At 42.3% G+C, this 24359-nt stretch overlaps 1 protein-coding gene across 13 annotated transcripts in view; it reads right to left on the bottom strand.

The window, feature by feature from the left end:
- Positions 1–7927, bottom strand: part of PTPRT (protein tyrosine phosphatase receptor type T) — a 474386-nt gene extending 466459 nt beyond the window's left edge. For 5 of the 13 annotated variants that reach the window (XM_040330464.1, XM_040330465.1, XM_040330468.1 and 2 more), the window contains exon 1: positions 7612–7926. In XM_040330464.1, the coding sequence (XP_040186398.1) occupies positions 7612–7687 (76 nt within the window). In that variant the 5' untranslated portion in view covers positions 7688–7926. Of the gene's footprint in view, positions 1–7611 lie in introns of all 13 variants that reach the window. The other 8 variants (XM_040330467.1, XM_040330469.1, XM_040330475.1 and 5 more) reach the window with 3 other exon arrangements.
- Between the last annotated feature and the right edge of the window lie 16432 nt (positions 7928–24359).

The raw sequence follows: 24359 nt of genomic DNA, 5'->3' as shown, positions 1-24359 counted from the left end.
CTTTAAAATCTGATTCATTTTCTGTAAACTCTTCTTTTAAAGTGGCAACACCTATGTCCCAATTAAATGGTCTACCAACAATTGACAGCCAACACGTTTCAGGGAATGTCCACAAATCCTCCTTCCTCTGGGCTTAAATATATTGTTAAGGATGGTTAATCCTGGGTTTTAAATCTACGTACGTTATAGTTAGAAACTCACTTAAAGCGGAAATAAACCCATCTATTTGATAGTTTAAAAAAACAGTTAACATTCCCGGCATGCCGGAAATGCTAGATGTCACATTTGCTTGTGCTCTCAACCAAACTGTCAAACCATCCAATGGCTGGTTTCAGAACGGATCACATGTGCAGCATCGTGGCAGTTGCAGATTAAACAGAGGCCAAGATGGCAGATTCCTTGGCTGAAAACAATAGGAGGGTTTACTTCCACTTTAAGTAAATTGCCTGGGTGGTAGTGCAGATTTCGTCATTACTGTACATACAATAAAGACAGTATTTGTACATGAAGGATTTATTAAAGTGGTTGTAAACCCTTATATACACCCAGTCAAATGGCTGGCCCCAGCTGATACACAGAGATGAAACAAATTCTCCTACATAAGTTGTACCTATTTATTTACAGTCGTCTTTCCCCTACATCCATTCAAAGTCCAGAATTTACACAGGATTTCCCAGCTCTGAAAAGCAGGGGGCGGAGAGCTGAAGTTACATTAGTGAGGAGAGCTCTGAGAGCTGATTGGAGGGAAAATACCCCCCCCCCTTCACACAGCACACAAGAACAGTGCTGAGGCTGTCAATCAGCTGGAGGTTCTTCCCTGTCACCATTTTTCTGTTGGTGTCAGGAAAACTCATCAGAAGTGACCCATGCTGATAGCAGAGGAATGAAGAAGTAGGCATTTAGTTCTCTGGATTGAGACAAATACACACCATAGAAGGATATGGTTTGTTTATATTTAATGTCTGAGGTTTACACTCACTTTAATGTGCATCTAGATTTGATGCCAAATATTCCTTAGCTGCCCTCTATATTAGGTCCATCAAACCCTACAAGCAATGCTTCTGTATTTAAGTTATTTCAGTTATATGGGAGTTATATGTTATATGGGAGCAAACCCTATTGTGTTCGAAGGCTTACCAAGTAATGGGGGATCTCATAAAGGTCTGATAATTTTCCAACAAGTAGGGTTGTCCCGATACCACTTTTTTAGGACCGAGTACAAGTACCGATACTTTTTTTCAAGTACTCGCCGATACCAAATACCGATACTTTTTTTTAAATGTGTCCCCAAATGCAGCCATGTCCCCCCACAAATGCAGCCATGTCCCCCCACATATGCAGCCATGTCCCCCCCACATATGCAGCCATGTCCCCCCACATATGCAGCCATGTCCCCCCACATATGCAGCAATGTCCCCCATATATGCAGCCATGTCCCCCCACATATGCAGCCATGTCCCCTCACATATGCAGCCATGTCCCCCCTATATGCAGCCATGTCCCCCCTATATGCAGCCATGTCCCTCCTATATGCAGCCATGTCCCCCCTATATGCAGCCATGTCCCTCCTATATGCAGCCATGTCCCCCCTATATGCAGCCATGTCCCCCTATATGCAGCCATGTCCCCCATATATCCAGCCATGTTCCCCCTATATCCAGCCATGTCCCCCCTATATGCAGCAATGTCCCCCCTATATGCAGCCATGTCCCCCATAAATCTAGCCATGTCCCCCCTATATGCAGCCATGTCCCCCCCTTATATCCAGCCATGTCCCCCATAAATCTAGCCATGTCCCCCCTATATGCAGCCATGTCCCCCCTATATGCAGCCATGTCCCCCATAAATCCAGCCATGTCCCCCCTATATGCAGCCATGTCCCCCCTATATGCAGCCATGTCCCCCCTATATCCAGCCATGTCCCCCCTATATCCAGCCATGTCCCCCCTATATCCAGCCAAGTCCCCCCATACCTAGATGCCGCCCCCGCGTTGGTTAAACAGTGTGCGGGGAACATTACAGCTTTCATTTGAATAGCTGTAGTATTTCCCGCCGCTCAAGTATTCTATTTAGGTATCGGGGGTATTTGCGGGAGTACAAGTACTCCCGCAAATACTCGGTATCGGTCCCGATACTGGTATCGGTATCGGGACAACCCTACCAACAAACTACCACCTGCTTTCATTTTGTTTATTTGTCTCTGGTTATGATGCCAAATATTCCTTAGCTGCCCTGTATACGGGGCCCAACAAACCTACAAGCAAGGTTTTCTCTGCATTTGACTTATATGGGAGAATAACCCAAAGTGTTTGAAGGTTGATCAGTCATAGGGGATCTTATTTTATAACAAGCTTCCATCCCCTTTGATTTCGACCAGAATTCATTTTGTACCCCTAAATCCTGGCATTATACCAATCTTGTCATGTCTGTCATATTATGTCATGCAAGTGTTTGAAGACTGATCAAGTCATAGGAGAATCTTATAGGTGTCTGAGTATCTCATAAGGGTCTGATTATTTCCTAACGAGCTACCAATTCATTTGATTTCGACCAGAATTAATTTTGTACCCCTAAATCCTGGCATTATGCCAATCTTGTCCTGAGTGTCATGTCATGTCACAGAAGAGTTTAAAGGTTGATCAAGTAATGGGGATCTTATAAAGGTCTGAGTATTTTCTAATAAGCTACCACCCCCTTTGAATTCAACCAGAATTTATTTTGTACCCCTAATTCCCGTCATTATGCCAATCTTGTCCTGGCTGTCATGACATACAAGTGTTTGAAGGTTGATCAAGTCATGGGGATCTAATAGGGGTCTGAGCATAGGTGTGCGCACAGGGTGTGCCAGGTGTGCCTGGGCACACCCTAACAGGGGCGGACTGACAACTCATGGGGCCCCCGGGCAATAGAAGATTATGGGGCCCACAGGCTTACAGATGGCCACAACACCATGAGGCAGTGCATCAAAAAGCATGTTGGTTTTGGACATATCAGGGAAAGATGTTAAAAAAACACAGATTTCTACATATTGTCCCTGGTTTTATTGAGCCTGGCAACCCTGATGAGGCCCCCTAGTGGCATGGGGCCCTCGGGCACTGCCCGAGAGCCCCAATGGTCAGTCCGCCCCTGCACCCTAATCACCCTGTGTGTTGCTGATTCCCCCTCTTTTCATCTCCCTCCTGCAGTGCTGCCAGCTTCCCTCCTCTCAGGATCGGGGGAGGGGCTGTTAAATATTTTTTTAACCAGACTTCATTTTCTGAGTGAACGCAGTGAGTGATCTGTACTGATCGCTCTTGTCTTTATTCTTGACTGAAGCATAGTAAACTATGTTTACTTCAGGCTGCTGAGAAAGGGACTGGGGAATCTCTGTCTTCAATTTCTTTCTCCGTCTCAAAAGTAAGACATCTGGGGTCTATTTAGATCCTAGATATTTCACCAAAGCCCCATAACAGGGCTCCTAGAAAAAAATTGTAAAAAAAATAATAATAAAACAAAAAAAAAAACACTGTCCACTGCCCTACCGACACCAATCTTTGCTCTACTGATATACATGCGTGTATGTTTGTGCTCTGTGGCGCACACCCTAATGCAATAGGCTGCACACACCTATAGGTCTGAGTATCTTATAAGGGTCTGATTATTTCCTAACAAGCTACCACTTCCTTTGATTTCGACCAGAATAAATTTTGTACCCCTAAATCCTGGCATTGTGCCAATCTTGTCCTGAGTGTTAAAGGTTGATCAAGTAATGGGGGATCTTATAAAGGTCTGAGTATTTTCTAATAAGATACCATCCTCTTTGGCATAAAAACAGACTTAATTTTATACCCCTAAATCCCAGTATTATGCCAATCTTGTTTTGGCTTTCATGACATACAAGTGTTTGAAGGTTGATCAAGTCATGGGGGATCTTGTGAGGGTCTGATTATTAGTGTCTAACAAGCTGCCACCCCCTTTGATTTCTACCAGAATTCATTTTGTACCCCTAAATCCTGGCATTATGCCAATCTTGTCTTGAGTGTTAAAGGTTGATCAAGTAATGGGGGATCTTATAAAGGTCTGAGTATTTTCTGATAAGCTACCACCCTCTTTGGCATCAAACAGACTTAATTTTATACCCCTAAATCCCAGTATTATGCCAATCTTGTCCTGGCTGTCATGACATACAAGTGTTTCAAGGTTGATCAAGTCATGGGGATCTTGTGAGGGTCTGATTATTAGTGTCTAACAAGCTGCAGTGCCACCCCCTGTGATTTCTACCAGAATTAATTTTGTACCCCTAAATCCTGGCATTATGCCAATATCGCCCTGTTTTTCATGTTATACATGCCTACACTTTACTGACTTATCACACCATGAGGGCACAAGGGTATCTCCAGTCTGGAACTTACTGCAACTTCCACAGCAGTTATACACCTTGCTATAAGGATGGAATGCTTACAGCAGACGCTCTTAGTCAAAGTATATATATATATATATTGTATATATATATATATATATATATATATATATATATATATATATATACACAGTATATACATACACATATACATACATGCACATCTTTTCTATCCTCAACAGCATAAAGGGTAAAATGTAAAATGACAAATATAGTTTAAGTACAGGCAGACTCTAGATTCTATAGGTTCCGTTCATTGAAAACATTTTATATCAATCATACATCATGAAATTATTCAACGTCATTGTCTCTACAAAACATTCTTTGACATATACAGTTAAAATATTTTTCGCCTTTTTTATGTACAGTCGCAAAATCAGTTTGTAGTAAACCCAAGCAGAACATATTAATATACAGTTAAAAAGACTGCTGGGCATTCCATAATATCCCAACAGGACTGACCATATCACTGAACATTCTACATTCATCACTGTGTGACCCAGTCCTTGGACATTATATCGAAACCCAACGTTGTCCAGGACTAATACATAGTATATATTCTTGAACATTTTATATAAACTCAGCAGCTCTGATCCTGTCCTGACAGTCCACGGTCATGGCTTTGCTGGACAGTATATGGAAGCCAGCTAACCCACACTGATGCTCTCCTGCTACTCTACAGTATAGACAGTACATCACTGGATATTTACACAGAAAATAGTCCTTTCCAATGCTACCTTAGTAATCAGTAGGGTTCTGAATATTACATAGAGATTCAGCAGGGTCTGATCCACGACTTATATACTTGGCATTATACAGAAACCCAGCTCTGATTAGTCTTGTCCTGGTAATCTGCAATACTACTTTACATTTACACCAAAAACAGGTTGATTGCCTCGAAAATAGAGGGCAGCTTTGAACATCACATCTAGAATTCTGCCTGTCCTGGTGACCTGTAATCTAAATACTCCATTACATTTAAAGGAACCCAAAGCTACCTTGATAACAGAAAGAGACAGGTGCTTTTTTTTTTTTTTTTACATCAAACGCAGCAATGCACTGTCCTGGCAATCTTAAATCAGAACCAAAACAATTCGATTCTACCATGACTTCAGAAAGATGGGTCTATCTTTGCACATAAGACCTGTTGTGTCCTGACAATCCGCAATCGAAATAGTTCTTTTCATTTTAGGGAAGCCAAAGCTGATTCTATGTTGAAAACAGGACAGGTTCATGTTTGGACATCACAGCCAGTAATGCACCTGTCCTGTCCTGGCATTCTACAACCATCATCATCATCAGAAAGACAGGTCCATCTCTGGACATAAGACCCAGCAATGTACCTTTTGTGTCCTGGCAATCCGCAACCTGAATATGAATATTTCTTTACATTTAAAGTAACCCATCCCATAACAGTTGAATTCTATCTTGACTACAGACATAGGTCCAGGACAAAGCAATAGGAAATTTGCTGTTAGAACCCAAAACAGTCAAATTTTACCTTTAAATTAGATAACCAGGTGCATGTTTGGACATAAATCACAACCCAACGGTGTTCCTGGCAATCTGCCATCTAAACCTAAAACAATGTACTTCTTCTAACTTGATAATACAAAGACGGATGTATCTCTGGACATCACAACCCGATATTGTACCTGTCCTGCCCTGCCAATCTGTCCTGCCCTGCCAATCTGTCCTGCCCTGCCAATCCAAAAATTGTTTAATTCTACCTTGATAATACAAAGATGGGTATACTTTTGGACATCATAACCCAACACTGAACCTGTCTTCAGGTACGTCTTTGGACATCACAACCCAACAGTGTACCTGTCCTGTCCTGGCAATCTGCCATCTAAATCTAAAACAATGTACTTCTTCTAACTTGATAATACAAAGACGGATGTATCTCTGGACATCACAACCGGATATTGTACCTGTCCTGCCCTGCCAATCTGTCCTGGCAGTCTACAATTAAATCCAAAAATTGTTTAATTCTACCTTGATAATACAAAGATGGGTATAATTTTGGACATCATAACCCAACACTGAACCTGTCTTCAGGTATGTCTTTGGACATCACAACCCAACAGTGTACCTGTCCTCAGGTGCGTCTTTAGACATCACAACCCAACATTGTACCTGTCCTGTCCTGGCAATCTAAGATTAAATCCTAAAATAGTTGTATTCTACCTTTATAGTACAAAGATGGGTATGCTTTTGGACATCACAACCTAACACTGAACCTGTCCTCAGGTATGTCTTTATACATCACAACCCAACATTGTACCTGTCCTGGCAATCTAACATTAAATCCTATTTTTTTTTTATTCTACCTTGATAGTACAAAGATGGGTATGCTTTTGGACTTTACAACCTTACACTGAACCTGTCCTCAGGTACGTCTTCAGACGTCACAACCCAACACTGTACCTGTCCTCAGGTACGTCTTTAGACGTCACAACCCAACTCTGTACCTGTCCTCAGATACGTCTTTAGACGTCACAACCCAACGCTGTACCTGTCCTCAGGTACGTCTTTAGACGTCACAACCCAACACTGTACCTGTCCTCAAGGGTGTTTTTGGACATCACAACCTAACACCGTACCTGTCCTCAGGGGTGTTTTTGGACATCACAACCTAACACCGCACCTGTACTCAGGGGCATTTTTGAACATCACAACCCAACACTTTACTCTCCTTTCCTGGCATTCTGCATTTCAAACACAAAACTGTTTAATTCTACTTCGAAAACAGAAAGCCAGATACGTCTTTATACAATCACAACTCAACACTGTGGCTGCCCTGTCCTGACAATCCACAAACTGAACCCAAAACAATTGAATTCTACCTTAACAACAGAAGGGAAGGGTCCATCTTTGGGCATCGTAGCCAGCAATGAACTCGTCCTGTCCTGGCAATCTGCAATCAGGATACTTCTAGACATTTTGACAGCCCCCCCCAAAACTGACTGTACCATGATAACAAGCAGGCAAGGTGCATTGGTGGAGCCAGCACTGTACCTGTCCTGTTAAGTCAGATCAATGGGCAGCTAACACTTTCTTCTACTGTAGAAAAAAAAAAGTGTGACAGTTGAAACGTTAACCGCTATATGTACGCTTAGTAAGTTAATGCATGCAGCCATTGCTTAGCTGGAGCAGAGACAGATTCTACTCAGAAGGCATTTGAAGAAGACCAGTAAAGTTTACATTACCTGCAGATACCTCTCCTCTTGCAGTACGTAAGAGCTGGAGGAGTACCAGGATGAGCTGACAGAGAGACCCATGCATTGTCACCTGCGGAGAGTATCCACCAAAGCGAGGGGGGTTAACATCCTATAGACATGCCTGCAAAGGTGAGGGCAACGGCAGCTAGGCAAGGGAGAAGGGTTGGCATAGGCTGCAGTTTACTTGTTAGCTACACCGCCGCTGTTGCTCAGATGCCGTGCTTGCAACTGAAGTGGCTTTAACTGATCGAGGAAGGATTGAGAGAGAGCGAGAGAGAGAACAGTTTAAAGATTTCCCCGGAGCCCTAATGCCTGCCTTCCTCTCCTCCCTCCCCTCCCTGCCAGCAGCCGCCAGCTGCACTGCAACGCAGCCTGCAAGGGTTAAACCATCAGCCCAAATCTTCAACATTGCATGTTGTAGTCATATAGGGAGGATATTAAATGCAGCAACAGGAGCAGCGCTAAGGAATCATGACATCCAGGAAGGTTCCCTATATGGGGGGGGAATGATTGGTGAAGTTGCGTTAGTGCGTTGGGCTGGATAAAAGAAGCGCTTGTTTTTTTTTGTTGTTTTTTTTAGAAGCCTTTATACTGCAACACAATGATATTTTAGGGATGACTGCTCCCTGCAACAAGTGAACAATAGCACTAGGGGTCGGAAAGTCCGATAACAAGTATTTTGGATTATTTTCGGTCAATGTAACTCTTTGAACAATAACGGCTTGTTCACATCTGTGAGCTTTGGCCACGCTAAATCCGCACCTGCTCAGCGCATCAAAAGCGCATTGCAAAATAGTCCCCTTTAAATGCTATTTAACTGTTCATATCTGAGCGCTGCGTTTTCATACATTTTTGGCGCACTTTCTGAAAGCCTAAAAAAGTCCTGAATGTTGTATCTTTGGTGCGCTTTCAGAAAGCCTAGCAAAAATGTGCGACCTGATACTTTATACGCGGTTTGGTTTACCTGCGGTTTTCGCACATTTTAGCTGCAGTCCCATAGGTTTTCTATTAGGCGCACTTTCTGAAAGCGTACGAAAAGCCCTGCATGTTGTATCTTTGGTGCGTTTTCAGAAAACGCGCCAAAAACAGACGACCCGATACTTTATACTGCCGTTTGGTTTCGACCGCTGTTTTTGCGAGTTTTAGCTGCAGCCCCAGAGATTTTCTATTAGGTTGTGTGTTTTTGGCGCACTTTCTGAAAGCCTAAAAAAGTCCTGAATGTTGTATCTTTGGTGCGCTTTCAGAAAGCCTAGCAAAAATGTGCGACCTGATACTTTATACGCGGTTTGGTTTACCTGCGGTTTTCGCACATTTTAGCTGCAGTCCCATAGGTTTTCTATTAGGCGCACTTTCTGAAAGTGTACGGAAAGCTCTGCATATTGTATCTTTGGTGTGTTTTCAGAAAACGCGCCAAAAACGTACAACCCGATACTACATATTGCTGCGCTGCGTTTTGGTTTAGCCGACATTTTCGCGTAGTTTAGCTGTAGTCCCATAGATTGTCTATTAGGTTGTGAGGTTTCGCCGCACTTTCTGAAAGCGTACGAAAAGCCCTGCATGTTGTATCTTTGGTGCGTTTTCAGAAAACGCGCCAAAAACGGACGACCCGATACTTCATATTGCTGCGCTGCGGTTTGGTTTAGCCGTCATTTTCGCGTAGTTTAGCTGTAGTCCCATAGATTGTCTATTAGGTTGTGAGGTTTTGCCGCACTTTCTGAAAGTGTACGAAAAGCCCTGCATGTTGTATCTTTCGTGTGTTTTCAGAAAACGCGCCAAAAACGTACGACCCGATACTTCATATTGCTGCGCTGCGGTTTGGTTTAGCCGACATTTTTGCGTAGTTTAGCTGTAGTCCCATAGATTGTCTATTAGGTTGTGAGGTTTTGCCGCACTTTCTGAAAGCATACAAAAAGCTCTGCATGTTGTATCTTTGGTGCGTTTTCAGAAAACGCACCAAAAACGGACCACCCGATACTTCATATTGCTGCGCTGCGGTTTGGTTTAGCCGACATTTTCGCATAGTTTAGCTGTAGTCCCATAGATTGTCTATTAGGTTGTGAGGTTTCGCCGCATTTTCTGAAAGCGTACGAAAAGCCCTGCATGTTGTATCTTTGGTGTGTTTTCAGAAAACGCGCCAAAAGCGTACGACCCGATACTTCATATTGCTGCGCTTGCGGTTTGGTTTAGCCGACATTTTCGCGTAGTTTAGCTGTAGTCCCATAGATTGTCTATTAGGTTGTGAGGTTTCGCCGCACTTTCTGAAAGCGTATGAAAAGCCCTGCATGTTGTATCTTTTGTGCGTTTTCAGAAAACGCGCCAAAAACGTACGACCCGATAATTCGTACTGCTGCGCTGCTGTTCGGTTTCGCCGCCATGTTTACGAGTTTTAGCTGCAGTCCCAGAGATTTTCTATTAGGTTGTGTGTTTTTGGCGCACTTTCTGAAAGCCTAAAAAAGTCCTGAATGTTGTATCTTTGGTGCGCTTTCAGAAAGCCTAGCAAAAATGTGCGACCTGATACTTTATACTGGTGTGCTGCGGTTTGGTTTCCCTGCGGTTTTCGCACATTTTAGCTGCAGTCCCATAGGTTTTTTTTTAGGCGCACTTTCTGAAAGTGTACGAAAAGTCCTGCATGTTGTATCTTTGGTGCGTTTTCAGAAAACGCGCCAAAAACAGACGACCCGATGCTTCATATTGCTGCGCTGCGGTTTGGTTTACCCGACATTTTCGCGTAGTTTAGCTGTAGTCCCATAGATTGTCTATTAGGTTGTGAGGTTTCGCCGCATTTTCTGAAAGCGTACGAAAAGTCCTGCATGTTGTATCTTTGGTGCGTTTTCAGAAAATGCGCCAAAAACAGACGACCCGATACTTCATATTGCTGCGCTGCGGTTTGGTTTAGCCGCCGTTTTCACGCATTTTAGCTGCAGTCCCATAGATTTTCTATGATCCCGTGTACACACGATCGGATTTCCGATGAAATAAAATCCGATGGAATTTACCGTCGGAATTCCGATGAAGCTGACTTTCATCCAAAACGCGGTGACGTAAAACACTACGACGAGCCGAGAAAAATGAAGTTCAATGCTTCCGAGCATGCGTCAAATTGATTCTGAGCATGCGTGGATTTTTCTCCGATGGAATTCCACACAGACGATCGGAATTTCCTATCGTTTTTTTTTTTCATCGGAAAAAATTAAAACATGTTCTATTTTTTTACACCGATGGAAAAAAAGTCTGATGGGGCCCACACACGGTCGTTTATTCCGATGACAAAAGTCCATCTGACTTTTTTCATCGAAAAAAAAACGATCGTGTGTACACGGCATTAGGTTGTACGGTTTTGGTGCACTTTCTGAAAGCGTACGGAAAGTCCTGCATGTTGTATCTTTAGTGCGCTTTCAGAAAACCTAGCAAAAATGTGCGACCTGATACTTCATACTGGTGCTCTGCGGTTTGGTTTACCTGCAGTTTTCGCACATTTTAGCTGCAGTCCCATAGATTTTCTATTAGGTTTTGTGTTTTTGGCGCACTTTCTGAAAGCGTACTAAAAGTCCTGCATGCATGTTGTATCTTTAGTGCGCTTTCAGAAAACCTAGCAAAAATGTGCAACCTAATACTTCACACTGGTGCGCTGCAGTTTGGTTTACCTGCAGTTTTCGCACATTTTAGCTGCAGTCCGATAGATTTTCTATTAGGTTGTGCAGTTTTAATGCACGTTCTGGAAGCGTACAAAAAGCCCTACATGTTGTATCTTTGATGCATTTTAAGAAAACGCACCAAAATTGTGCGATCAAATACTTCATACTGCTGCGCTGCGGTTTGGTTTAGCCGCCGTTTTCACAAGTTTTAGCTGCAGTCCCATAGATTTTCTATTAGGTTGCTTGTTTTTGGCGCACTTTCTGAACGCAGAATGTTGTATCTTTAGTGCGCTTTTAGAAACTGTGCCAAAAATGTGTAACTGGATAGTTTACACTGCTGCGCTGTGGTTTGATTTATCTACGGTTTGCACGCAGTTTAGCTATTAGGTCGCACGTTTTTGGCTCACTTTCTGAAAGCGTCTGAAAACTCAATTGTGCGCCTTCAGAAAACACTCTAAAAACGCACACCTGAATAGTTCATGCTGCTGTGCTGCAGTTTGGTTTATCCGTGGTTTTGACGCATTTTAGTTGCAGTAGATTTTCTATCAGGCTGTAAGTTTTTGCCGCACTTTCTGTAAGTGTACGAAAAATCCTGCATGCTGTATCTTTAGTGCGCTTTCAGAAAACGCAGCAAAAATGTGCGACCTAATAGTTCACACTGCTGCGCTATGGTTTGCTTTATCTACTGTCTATGAGCATTTTACCTGCAGTCCCATAGATTTTCTATTAGGTTGTGTGTTTTTGGCGCACTTTTTGAAAGCGTATGAAAAGTCCTGCATGCTGTATTTTTGGTGCGCTTTCAGAAAACGCAGCAAAAACGCGCAGCAGAATAGTTCACACTGCTGTGCTGCGTTTTGGTTTATCTGAGGTTTTTGTAAATCTTAGTTGCAGTCTCATAGACTTTCTATTAGGCTGTGCATTTTTGGCGCACTTTCTGAAAGCCTATTTAACCACTTGCCTACAGGGCACTTTCACCCCCTTCCTGCCCATGCCATTTTTTTTAGCTTTCAGCGCTGTCACACTTTGAATGCCAATTGCGCAGTCATGCAGCACTGTACCCAAATACATTTTTTATTATTTTTTCCCACAAATAGAGGTTTCGTTTGGTGGTATTTTATCACCTCTGCGGTTTTTATTTATTGCGCTATAAACAAAAGAAGAGGGACAAGTTTGAAAAAAACACAATATTTTTTACTTTTTGCTAAAATAAATATCCATTTTTAATTTTAATTTTTTTTAACAAATTTTATTCTCAGTTTAGGCCGGTAAAAAAAATCGTAATAAGCGTATATTGATTGGTTTGCGCAAAAGTTATAGGGTCTACAAAATAGGGGATAGATTTATAGCATTTTTATTATTATTATTTTTTTTACTAGTAATGGCGGCGATCAGTGATTTTTATCATGATTGCGATATTGTGGCGGACACATCGGACACTTTTGACACATTTTTGGGACCATTCACATTTATACAGCGCTCCCTGCTATAAAAATGCATTGATTACTGTATAAATGTGACTGGCAGGAAAGGGGTTAACTCTAAGGGGAGAGGAAGGGGTTAATGTATTCCCTAGGGAGTGATTCTTACTGTGGGGGGAGGGGAGTGACTGGGGGAGGTGACCGATGGTACAAGGGACACACCATCGGTCCCCTCTCCCTGACAAGACGTGGATCTGTGTGTTTACACACACAGATCCACGGTCCTGCTCAGTTACTGGGCAATCGCGGGTGCCCGGCGCCCATCGAGGCTGCCGGGCACGCGCATCGGATCCCCTGGTGGCTTTTAAAGGCGCAACGTCATATGACATTCACCCAGAACAATAGGGTCTTCCTCCCGCTGTCATTCACCCCGGCGCATAAGCGCGTCACCAGTTTCCGAAAGAAGCCGAACTGCGAGTCGGCTCTATATGGTGCTATACGGCGCCTCCGCACCGACGTTTGGCTTCTTTCGGAAACTGGTGACGCGCATTAAGCGCGGGATGAAGCTTTTGTCATACGTCAATCACTTAGTCTCTGAATAGGAATGCCCAGTCCTGCGGGATCCACTACCCGGAAGCCGGGGGGGGAAAATAGCTATACGGCGGTATGTACAGCGAAAAAAAACCCCAGCATACTGTACATGTCAGCAGTATGCTGGATGGAATGGTATATACATGTTTTTAGGGTGAACCTACACTTTAAATACTTAAAAGAGAAGTACAGCCAAAGGCCGTACTTCTCCTGGGGATCACAAGCGTGCAATTCGTTCAGCACTCCTGTAACATGTTTTCAGCAGACAGCGGACTGAAGCTCGCTGTCGGCTGATGTCACAGAGCCGGTCCACCCAGGACCCTGGACCGGCACCTGGCACAAACTCTAAGCGAGTCGATGAGAGCCTGAGCTGACCGCTCCCACCCTCTCCGAAGCCCAGCGCTCCAGTGAGTGCGGGGAGGGGGGCAGAGCAGAGAGCCGGTGATTAAGGCCTCGTACAGACGACCGAACATGTCTGCTGAAACTGGTCCGCGGACCAGTTTCAGCAGACATGTTTGGTCGTCTGTACGGCCGAGCGGACAGGTTTCCAGCGGACATTTGTCCAGCCGACCGTTTTGCGGTGGACAAATGTTTCTTAGCATGCTAAGAAACATGTCCGCTGGAATCCTGTACTCACCGTACATGTCCGAGCGGCCGCCATCCCTCGCATGCGTCGAATCACTTCGACGCATGCGTGGAAGCATTGAACTTCCAGAGCCGCGCACGTTGCCGCCTCATCGTCGCGGCGACGGCGCGACACGTCACCGCGCTTGTTTTCCGCTGGGATTTTGGTCTGATGGTGTGTACAGCGGACCGTTTTCATCGGACAGATCCGCTGGTGTGTACGGGGCCTAACAGTCACCGGCTCTCTGCTCACGGAGCACTTCTGAATCGAGCGATCAGTGGTCTTTGATCACTCGGTTCTCAGTCTTAGAGCTGGTGGGGGACAAGATGCTGCATCCACCTAGGTGAGTATGATTAAAAAACAAAAGCCAAACTCCTCTTTTAACGGGTGTGGTGGGACTTATGTACAACACCATGGCACCATCCCAAGTAGAACATGTAAATCAAGGACTTTCCAAGAGATTTCATGTGTGCAAATGAAAACCAAAACATATATAAAACTTTAATTTATTTTATTTAAACGCAGAATTGATTAAAAATTATCAACCACAAATGAAGGATTAAACAGGCATAATCTCACAGTTAAGGCAGATGACATAAAGTGCATTCTAGAATAAGGTAATATTTGTCTACGCGTTTCTCAGGATCTGCTGCTTCATCAGGACCAAAGACACCGATTTCATTAGGACTTGATCATCAGAAATGTTTGCACCCTAAAACAAAAAATTATATAATATAATCCAAAATATACAGGCAATAACATAGATCAAATACGAATAATAATAATAATTAAAAGAAAACTAACAAAAAAATGTACTTAGTCCAAAAAATAATAAAAAAGCTATTCCATCCATAGGGGAGAAACAAAGACAAAAAAAAAAAACACATCTTACCCTCTCACCAAAACAGCAAATAATCTCAAAGTAAAGGCAGATGAAGTAAAATGCGTCCTAAAATAATGCAATATTGGTTACGTGTTTCGTGGGATTTGCTGCTTCATCAGGACCAAGGACACCAATATAATCAGGAATATAAGCATTCTAAAACAAAAATTATACAATATAATCCAGATATACAGGCAACACGTAGATTAAAAAAGAACATGAATGAAAATAATAAACCAACCAAAAAATATGCACTTAGTCCAATGGATAATAATAAAGCTATCCCACCCATTGGGAAGGAACACACACAAAAAAGAAAAAAAACATAAACACATCTTACCCTCACCAAGGCAGCACGTATGCGTAAAGACTGTGTTTAGAGTTTTTAAGTGTACATTTTTTCCAGTGTTTTGGGAGCAAACGTGTCTAAACGCACATACATAATGCTAAAATTCTGCTGGTTCATTTTTTCTGCTAGCAGTTCTGCCATTTTTCCTGCTGCCTAGTGTAAATGGACCCTAAATGTCATGTCAAAAGTAATCTTTTTTAAATCTACAGCTTACATTATAAAAATACCTGGTGATCCTGGCATGAAGCTCCTTGTTCAGGCACTTCCTATCATGGGGGGTGACAACCAGGGCCGCCATCAGGAATTATGGGGCCCCCTTACACAGCTTCAGGCATGGGCCCCCCTGGAGAAGAGAACCGGGGGGGGGGAGTGCTGCCGTCTGAAATTGAGAAGCAGAAGGGGGGTGGCTGCCGCGAATTGAGAAGCGGGGGGGGCCCCTTTACAAAAAACAGAAGAAATAAAGAAAAATATATATAAATAAAGGGGGGTAGCCCTGGGGACCTCTGGGCCCTTTAATAAAAAAATATATATATTATATATACAAATTATTATTATTTTTTATAAAAAGAAATTACAAAAAAGGGGGGTTGCCATCCGGGAACTCTGGGCCCTTTAATAAAAAAAAAAAAAAACATTTATAAAGAGAGAGGGAAAAAAAAAAGGAGGGTTGCCATCCAGGGCCCTGGGGACCTCTGGGCCCTTTAATAATAATAAAAAATATATATATATATATATATATATATATATATATATATATATATATATATATATATATAAAGAAATAAAAAGAACAATTTTATAAATAAAAGGGGGGTTGCCATATATAATATAAATATATATATATATATATATATATATATATATATATATATATATATATATATATATATATATATATATATATATATATATATATATATATATATATATATATATAATAAAATAAAAAAATATATAAAAAATATATTATTTTTTTATAAAAAAGGGGGGGTTTAATCCGGGCCCCTGGGGACCTCCGGGACCCTTACAGGTGTACTGATGGCGGCCCTGGTGACAACTAACTGTGCTCCTGCATTGAACTCCTTGTCACATTGTGAAGGCTACACATTGCACAGGGATGGTCCACTTTTGTCATGATCAGGAAGCCGAGCAATTGAGCCCCCACCAAAGCTGGCGTGAGTGTATGAAGAAGTAGTTAAAAAAGGATGGCGGAGATCAGCAGCACTGCAATGCAAAAATAGGATGAAAATGTTTAAAACTGTATTAAATGAAAAATGGCAATTATGAAACACCATGCTAAATGTCTTGCAGTTATAGATTATATCTACTTTAACCCTGCCAATGTCTAAAGGCAGTGTATAGTGTACAATACTGAGAGTGATAGAAGACTATACAGCCATTCTCTGCTCTGTATGCTATTGCATTGCTTTGGACTATGTGCTGGGTCTATCATGCCCCAAGTGGCAGACTTGTGCCATTACAGCACTGCTGATTTCAGGTCTAATTGGTACTCTTGTCCCGGAGTCTCTGAATTTGGGTAACTGGGGCACAAGAATTACTTATTATGGAGAGAGGAAGGACTGAACATGCATTTCCAAAGTGTACAGCGATCAAGTACATTTCATCTGCAGACTGAAAAAAAGGACAAAATGTAAATAGATTTGACACAGAATTAAAGACGATCAGTTCAAAAATCTGGCAATTTCCCATTTTGGTCTTCTGCACGCAGGGCTTACAAAACTCCTCTTTTTCAGGCATTAAAAAAAAATTCAGCCTCTCTATGCTAGCCTATGTGTCCATGCACATGTAGCCATTTTTTACAGGCATATTAGTAAGGAGAATTTACAGGTTGGGGAAAAAAATCACCTTCAGGAGAGGAATATCTGAGCGAAAAAAATGCTTGATGCATATAAACATGTCTAAAAGTGCATTTACGTTATATGTATGGCACCACATCCCAATATATAAATACACAACAACAAAAAAGAAGAAAAGTTATTTTTTTAGGTGCTAAAACCCGCAGAAATTATTATTATTATTATACAGGGGCAGATCCACAAAGGTATTACGCCGGCGTGTCTCTTGATACGCCGCGCAATTTCAAATTTTGCGCGTCGTATCTTTGTTTTGTATCTTCAAAACAAGATACGACGGCATCTCGGCTAGATCCGACAGGCGTACATCTTAGTACGCCGTCGGATCTAAGCTGCAATTTTTCCGCTGCCGCTCGGTGGCGTTTCCTTGAATTCCGCGTCGAGTATGCAAATTAGCTAGTTACGGCGATCCACGAACGTACGTCTGGCCGGCGCATTGTTTTTACGTCGTTTGCGTTCGTTTTTTTCCGACGTATAGTTAAAGCTGCTATTATGAGGCGTACTCAATGTTAAGTATGGCCGTCGTTCCCGCGTCCAATTTTGAATTTTTTACATCGTTTGCGTAAGTCATTCGCGAATAGGAATTTGCGTAGAATGACGTCACCGTCGTAAGCATTGGCTGGTTCCGGTTTCATTTTGAAAATGCGCACTGGGATACCCCCACAGACGGCGCATCCGCAGTTAAAAAAAAACGTTGTTTTTGTCGGGTCACAACATATTTACATAAAACACGCCCCCATCACAGAGATTTGAATGGCGCGCCATTACGCCGCCAAAGATACACTACGCCGCCGTAACTTACGGCGCAAATTCTTTGAGGATTCGAAGAAAAAAAAATTACGGCGGCGTAGTGTATCTTAGACATGCTGCGCCCGACGCAGAGGTACGTGGATCTGGCCCATACAGGATTTATATAGCACCAAAAGTTTGCGCAGCACTTTACAATATAAAGGCAGACAATATAGCATCAATAAAATTCAATACAAGAGGGTTGGAAGGGGCCTGCTCATGGGGACTTACAATCTAATAGGGAGGGGCTGGTGAATCAAAAGGTAGGTGTGAGGGATGAATTGATGGGAGAAATAGAAGATTCCGTTATTAGCTGAAGGCAGGATAGGCCTCCATGAAGAGATGAGTTTTCAGGGATCGCCTAAAAGTGGACAGAGTAGGTAATAGCCGGACAGATTGGGGTAGTGAGTTCCAGAGGATGGGAGAGGCTCGGTAGAAGTCCTGAAAATGAGCATGGGAGGAGAAGAAAAGGGGATAGAGAGCAGGAAGTCTTTGGAGTAGCGTAGAGGATGGTTTGGGTGATATTTGGAGAAAAGATTGGTGATGTAGCACAGGGCAGAATTGTGAATGGCTTTGGATGGTATAGTTAAAGTTTTGAATTTTATTTGTTGGGCAATGGGAAGCCAATGGAGGGATTGGCAGATAGGGGGTATGGACACTGAGCGGTTGGCAAGGTGGATGAGTCTGGCAGTAGACATGTGTAATTCGTTCTAAATTCATTTTTTTTTTTAAGAAATTAGACAAATTTGTTAATTCGGAAATATTTGAATGAACGATTTTTTATGAAAACAAAAATTCGTACATTCATAAATTTGAAAATTTGTAAATTCAAAAAATCCGAAAATTATAAAGTCAGAAAATAAGTATGAAAACACGAAAATTCAAAAGAACAAACTCCAAAAATAAGAACGAAAATCCAAAAATTTGCAAACCCGAAAATTTGAAAATCGGAAATAATAAATAACTAATAATAATAACTATTACTAACTATTAAATTATAGGTATTGGAATTTCCTTTCAAATGTGGCTGTTAATGAACCTAACAAATACGAATTTATCCAAAGTCACAAATTATCCGAAATAACGAATGCCGTATCCAAACGAATGGAATGTAACAAATTAATTATAATAAATAATAATAATAAAAACTTTTTATTATTATTATTATTATTATTATTATTATTATTTATTATTATTAATTTGTTACGTTCCATTCGTTTAGATGTGGCATTCATAATTTCAGATCATTCGTAACTTCAGATAAATTCATATTCGTTATGTTCATAAACAGCGAAATTTGATAGGAAATTCCTATACCTATAATTTAATAGTTAGTTATTATTTCGTATTTACGAATTTTCTAATTTACAAAATTTTTAATTTACGTATACCGCATCTAAACGAATGGAACATAATGAATTCAAATTTTTCCGAAGTTACAAATTTGTTCGAAACAATGAATTCCAATCATAATGAATGACCTGAAAAATGAAAAAAACAAACAGACAAATGAAACTAAAAAAAACACATTTATAGGCAGTGCACATGTCTATCTGGCAGCAAAGCCAGAGAAAAGTGGCTGTAAAAACACATTTTTAGTAGCTTTTTGCATTGGCGTATATGCACATTTAGCCTCAATAAAATCAATGGTTCCCTCTGAGAGCCGTCCTAATTGATCCGACTTTCAGCTCATTGATTTGAATAGAAATCACATGTGCTCTGAGGATCTTGAGTCTGGTATGGATCTTGAAAGGGAACTCCATGCCAAATTGAAATAAAAAAAATGGCGTGGGGTTCCCTCCCAACACCATACTAGACCTTCGGTCTGGTATGGATTTTGGGGGGAACCCCCATGCCACCAAAAAAAAACCGGCTTGCCCTATCCCCAAAATCCATACCAGACCCTTATCCCAGCATGCAGCCCGGAATGGGGACAAGGTCCTTTGGGGGGGCCACAGAGTCCCCCCTGCCACAAAGCACCCCCCATGTTGAGGGCGTTATGGTCCAGGAGGGAGGGGCCGCTCTCCTCCTTTCCTGACCTGCCCGGCTGCATGCTCAGATAAGGGTCAGGTATGGATTTTTAGGGGCCCCCCATACCATTTTGTTTTTTGGCGTGGGGCCCCCCCGCAAAATCCATACCACACCAAAGAGCCTTGAGGGTGACCCCATGCTGTTTTTTTTTTCATTTTGGAGTGGGGTTCTGTTTTAAAGATCCATACCAGACTCAAAGGGCATTGTGTGGATATTGGGGGGCCCTATGCCATTTAAAAAAAAAATTTGGTGTGGGTTTCCCCTTCAGGATAATCATAGAATGCATGAAGGTAAAAAAACATGTGCCTTTATAACCACTGTAACCACTTCCATACCGGCCACTTACGCACCTTCCAGCCCAAGCCAATTTTCAGCTTTTAGCGCTGTCGCACTTTGAATGACAATTACGCTGTCATGCTACACTGTACCCAAACAATTTTTTTTATAATTTTGTTCCCACAAATAGAGCTTTCTTTTGGTGGTATAAGAACCCCTGTGCGATTTTTTATATTTTTGCGCAACAATTAATAAAAGACCGAAAATTTTGAAAAAATTTTTTTTTTATTTTTTTTCTGTTCATTTTTTTTGTAAATAAGTAAGATTTCTTCTTCGATTATGGGCACTGATATGGTGGCACTGATGGGCACCGATGAGGTGGCACTGATGGGCACCGATGAGGTGGCACTGATGGGCACCGATGAGGTGGCACTGATGGGCACCGATGAGGCGGCACTGATAGGCGGCACTGATGGACACTGATAGGTGGCGCTGGTATGCGGCACTGATGGGCATTCATAGGCGGCACTGATGGGCACTCATAGGCGGCACTGGGCACTCATAGGCGGCTCTTTACCGAGATCGGAGATGCAAGGTGTCAGACTGACACCCCGCATAACCGATCGCCGCGCTGCGCGCCCTCACGGGACTACAGGTTCCAGCATGAACCTGTGAGATCTAGGGATGTGACCCCAAAAGTGAAGGACTACAGGTCCGAGCATTAAACCCATGAGAGCTCAGGGATTCATACTGGAGCTTGTAATCCTTCAATTTAAGAAGGGGTGGGGCAAATTTACATAGAGGAGGGGGGGTCGTCTGATTTAACGCTTGCCTAGGGAAGCACAAAATAAACCACTGGTATGGCTATTCAAAGCAGTACACCTGCACAAGCCTGAGCAAATAATGAAAACACATGTAAATAGTGTTACCTTACCTATCCGATAGGGGTTATCACTTCACTTGAACAGATCTCCTCTATGCTGTGTCTCTAGGATGGGAAAATGGACAGTATGAAAAAAAAAATCTGACAGGTTTGTTACAAGTCCATACATGGATGGGAATGTAGTAGTATTTTTTGTATTTTTGTGATTTTGTGTACTAGCTCAGACACTTGCTGTTTGAGCTTGCTCCAGCAGGGTGTGCTATCGAGGTGGCATTCTATGTTATGAATGTTTGATGACTCAGCTGACTTGGGAGGCTTGGTGGACTTGGTCTGTAGCTCTACATACACTTAATTTTTTTTTGTTTATAGCACAGGTGATCAAATACCACCAAAAGAAATCTCTATCTGTGGGTAAAAAAGGCAAAAAAAAATTGTTTGGGTACAGTGTCGCACGACCGCGCCATTGTCAGTTAAAGCGACACGGTGTTGTATCGAACAAATGGCCTGGTCATTAAGGGGGCAAATACTTCCGGGGCTGAAGTAGTTAAATGAGGGTAGGCAATGACAACAAATAATTCTGGATGTCTGCTTTAGGAGATCATCTAATTTCCACATTAGAAAAGACAAATAGCCTGAGGCGCTAACATTTGTTAAATCAGGTGTTACATGAGAAAATAGCTTTGCATAAAATTGCTTATTTAAATCATAACTTAGAAGATTTTTTTTTTTAATTTTTGCGCATTTATTTCATGTGAAAGCAATCAAAGTTATGCCACATTTGCACCACTTTTAAAGTGGACCTGTCACGTTATCATTTTGGGGAAGAGTAACAGGTTCTCTAGTTCATCTCTTCTGCTACTAATACTTATCTTCACAGCATACCCATTGCCCCATTCAGATTTAAGCAGAAAGCCCTGTTTAAGCGCTATATCAGGCTATGGACCTTTTTCTTGCCCCCAGTGTTCGGGCCGGACTGTTCAGATGCCAAACACTACATCTGTCGGGCGGTTTCCCTACCTGGCCGGACTCGTTTTCATCGGTCCCAGTGCCAGTCACCCAGGTCAGGGATTTGGGAATCATCTTGGACGAGAGATTGACGCTACGACCACAGGTAAACCAGGTGGTGAGTTCTTGTCACTTCCACTTGAAACTCCTGAGGTCGACTTTTCGCTTCATTGAAGAATCGCATAAGATCTCCATGGTCAATGCCATTATTGGAAGTCGATTAGATTATTGTAATGCTTTGTACCTGGGTTTACCTAATAACATCATGCACAAATTACAGCTTATTCAGAATGCCGCTGCAAGGCTACTCACGGGTGTTGGTCGTCGTGACCACATCACGCCATCGCTGAGAGCCCTGCATTGGCTACCCGTGAAGGAACGGGTTCTGTTTAAGACTGGATGCATGGTGCACAGGGCTACCCATGGCAAGGGGCCAGTGTACCTGCAGGAAAAATTCACCAAGTATGTGCCCAACCGTACCTTAAGGTCGGCTAATTTGGAAACTTTGGTGATTCCTAAATTTCGTAAGAAAAAATGCGGAGGGAGGACGAGTGCGGTCCAGGGAGCACAGTTTTGGAACTCCCTGCCTCTAAAATTAAGGCTTGAGAATGATCTTTTTAAGTTCAGGAAGCTTTTAAAAACTGAGCTTTTCAGTCTAGCCTATGGAATTACATAGGTTTTTATATTTCTTTGATCTGCTACTATTTTAAATTTGATCTGTTCCGCTGCCTGTGTGTGTTTTTTTGGTTGTTGCTGTATTGTTGTTCTCGGCGCATCGAGGCCTACGGGTAACTGACTGCGTTTTGTACTTTTTTTTGTACTTTTAAGAATTTTAATAAATAAATAAATAAATATAATGGGAGTAAAGGGGAAATGGTCACATGCCCCCCCAAATATTTTTCACAGGTGGTGGAGGAGTTTAGGGATGTTACATGTTAGTAGCAAAGAAGGTGGTCTAAAAAAAAAGCACATCAAAGTATACAATTGGGCAGCTCCTACGGGGGTAGTGCTACATAAGTAACGCGGTTAACGAGCGTTTCGCAATACGAGCACTGTATTTAAAAAAATCCTAACTCGGTTTGCGAGTGTTGTCTTGCAAAACAAGCAGGATTCAGGCCAAAGCGGTGTGCAGTACCACGTTTGGCCTGAGGTGGGGCGCCGGAGCAGAGCCAAACTGAGCCGCTTGGAAATGCTCGGAAAAACGTGGAAATACTCCGTTCCCAAGCCTTTCCGGGGTTTGTCGAGGTCAGCCGAGCTGTCCTTGGGCCTTTCCGGCTGTTTCCGAGGCTCTCCGGCACCCCCCGCCTCTGGCCACATGCGGTATTGCATGCTATTGAAGTCAATGCGGAACAAATTATTTTCATTTCCATTGACTTCAATGGGGAAACTCGCTTTGATATACGAGTACTTTGGATTACGAGCATTCTCCTGGAACGGATTATACTCGTAATCCGAGGTTCCACTGTATCTAAAATGTATTGCATTCCACTTAACCGCTTCACCACGTCGGTGACCGGTTTATATTAATTAGTGATAAAAGTTGGTTCCCGTTCACCTTATACAATAGTCCTTCTTTGTCCTACCAGACTTCTCATTCTTCTTATATTAACTGCATGATTCTCATTAAGTAATGCAATTAATTGATCATTAAATGCAAATCATTCTTGTTTTCTGTTCAACAAAAAAAGTCAGCCAGTTATTAATGTAATTAGATGTCTGTTTACTCCGACACCTTGGATCAATAAGATATTTCCTTACTGGAACGTTTCCTAAAACAATATGTTCTTATTGTTTTGGCGAAGTGTCCTACATTTGGGCGCAATCCTGTATATTGAAAAATGAGGTGAGAACAGCGCCTGAAACTCTGTTAATATAGAACTGTAATAACTGTTATACTACAGCAAACTGCTTAATCATTCCACAAAAAAAATAAAAAATAATAATAGTTGTTTGGATGTCTAAATGTTTTTTAAAAAAAAACAGAAAAGAACTGATGTGATTATTTTAGTTTTTAACACATTTTGAAGAGATGAGATATGCGAGGACAGCAGGCAATGTTCCGCAGTATGTAGCCACAGCGATTAAAGTGGGCCTGTCTTTAAAAACTGAACTCCAGACTAACAGCTGAACACACAGATGAAACACATTGCCTGCCAATGTTAGGGTGACCACGTGTCCCGGGACAGTCCCGCATTTTGCAGGTCTGTCCCGGGCACCTTCATTCCAGGACAATACAGTGTCCCGAAATGATACTGACACAGAAACGCCCCGGGCCAATCTGATGCCCCAAAAAATGGCCACCACATCACCACTTTACTCACTGACAGTACTTGCCCTGGCCGGGAATGCCTAGAGGAGTACAATCCCGCCCCATGCT

The sequence above is a fragment of the Rana temporaria genome, chromosome 12, assembly GCF_905171775.1.
Source record: "Rana temporaria chromosome 12, aRanTem1.1, whole genome shotgun sequence".
In the NCBI taxonomy this organism is placed as follows: Eukaryota; Metazoa; Chordata; class Amphibia; order Anura; family Ranidae; genus Rana; species Rana temporaria.
The sequence above is the reverse complement of the archived record's forward strand: the minus strand, read 5'-3'. Positions and strand labels throughout refer to the sequence as shown.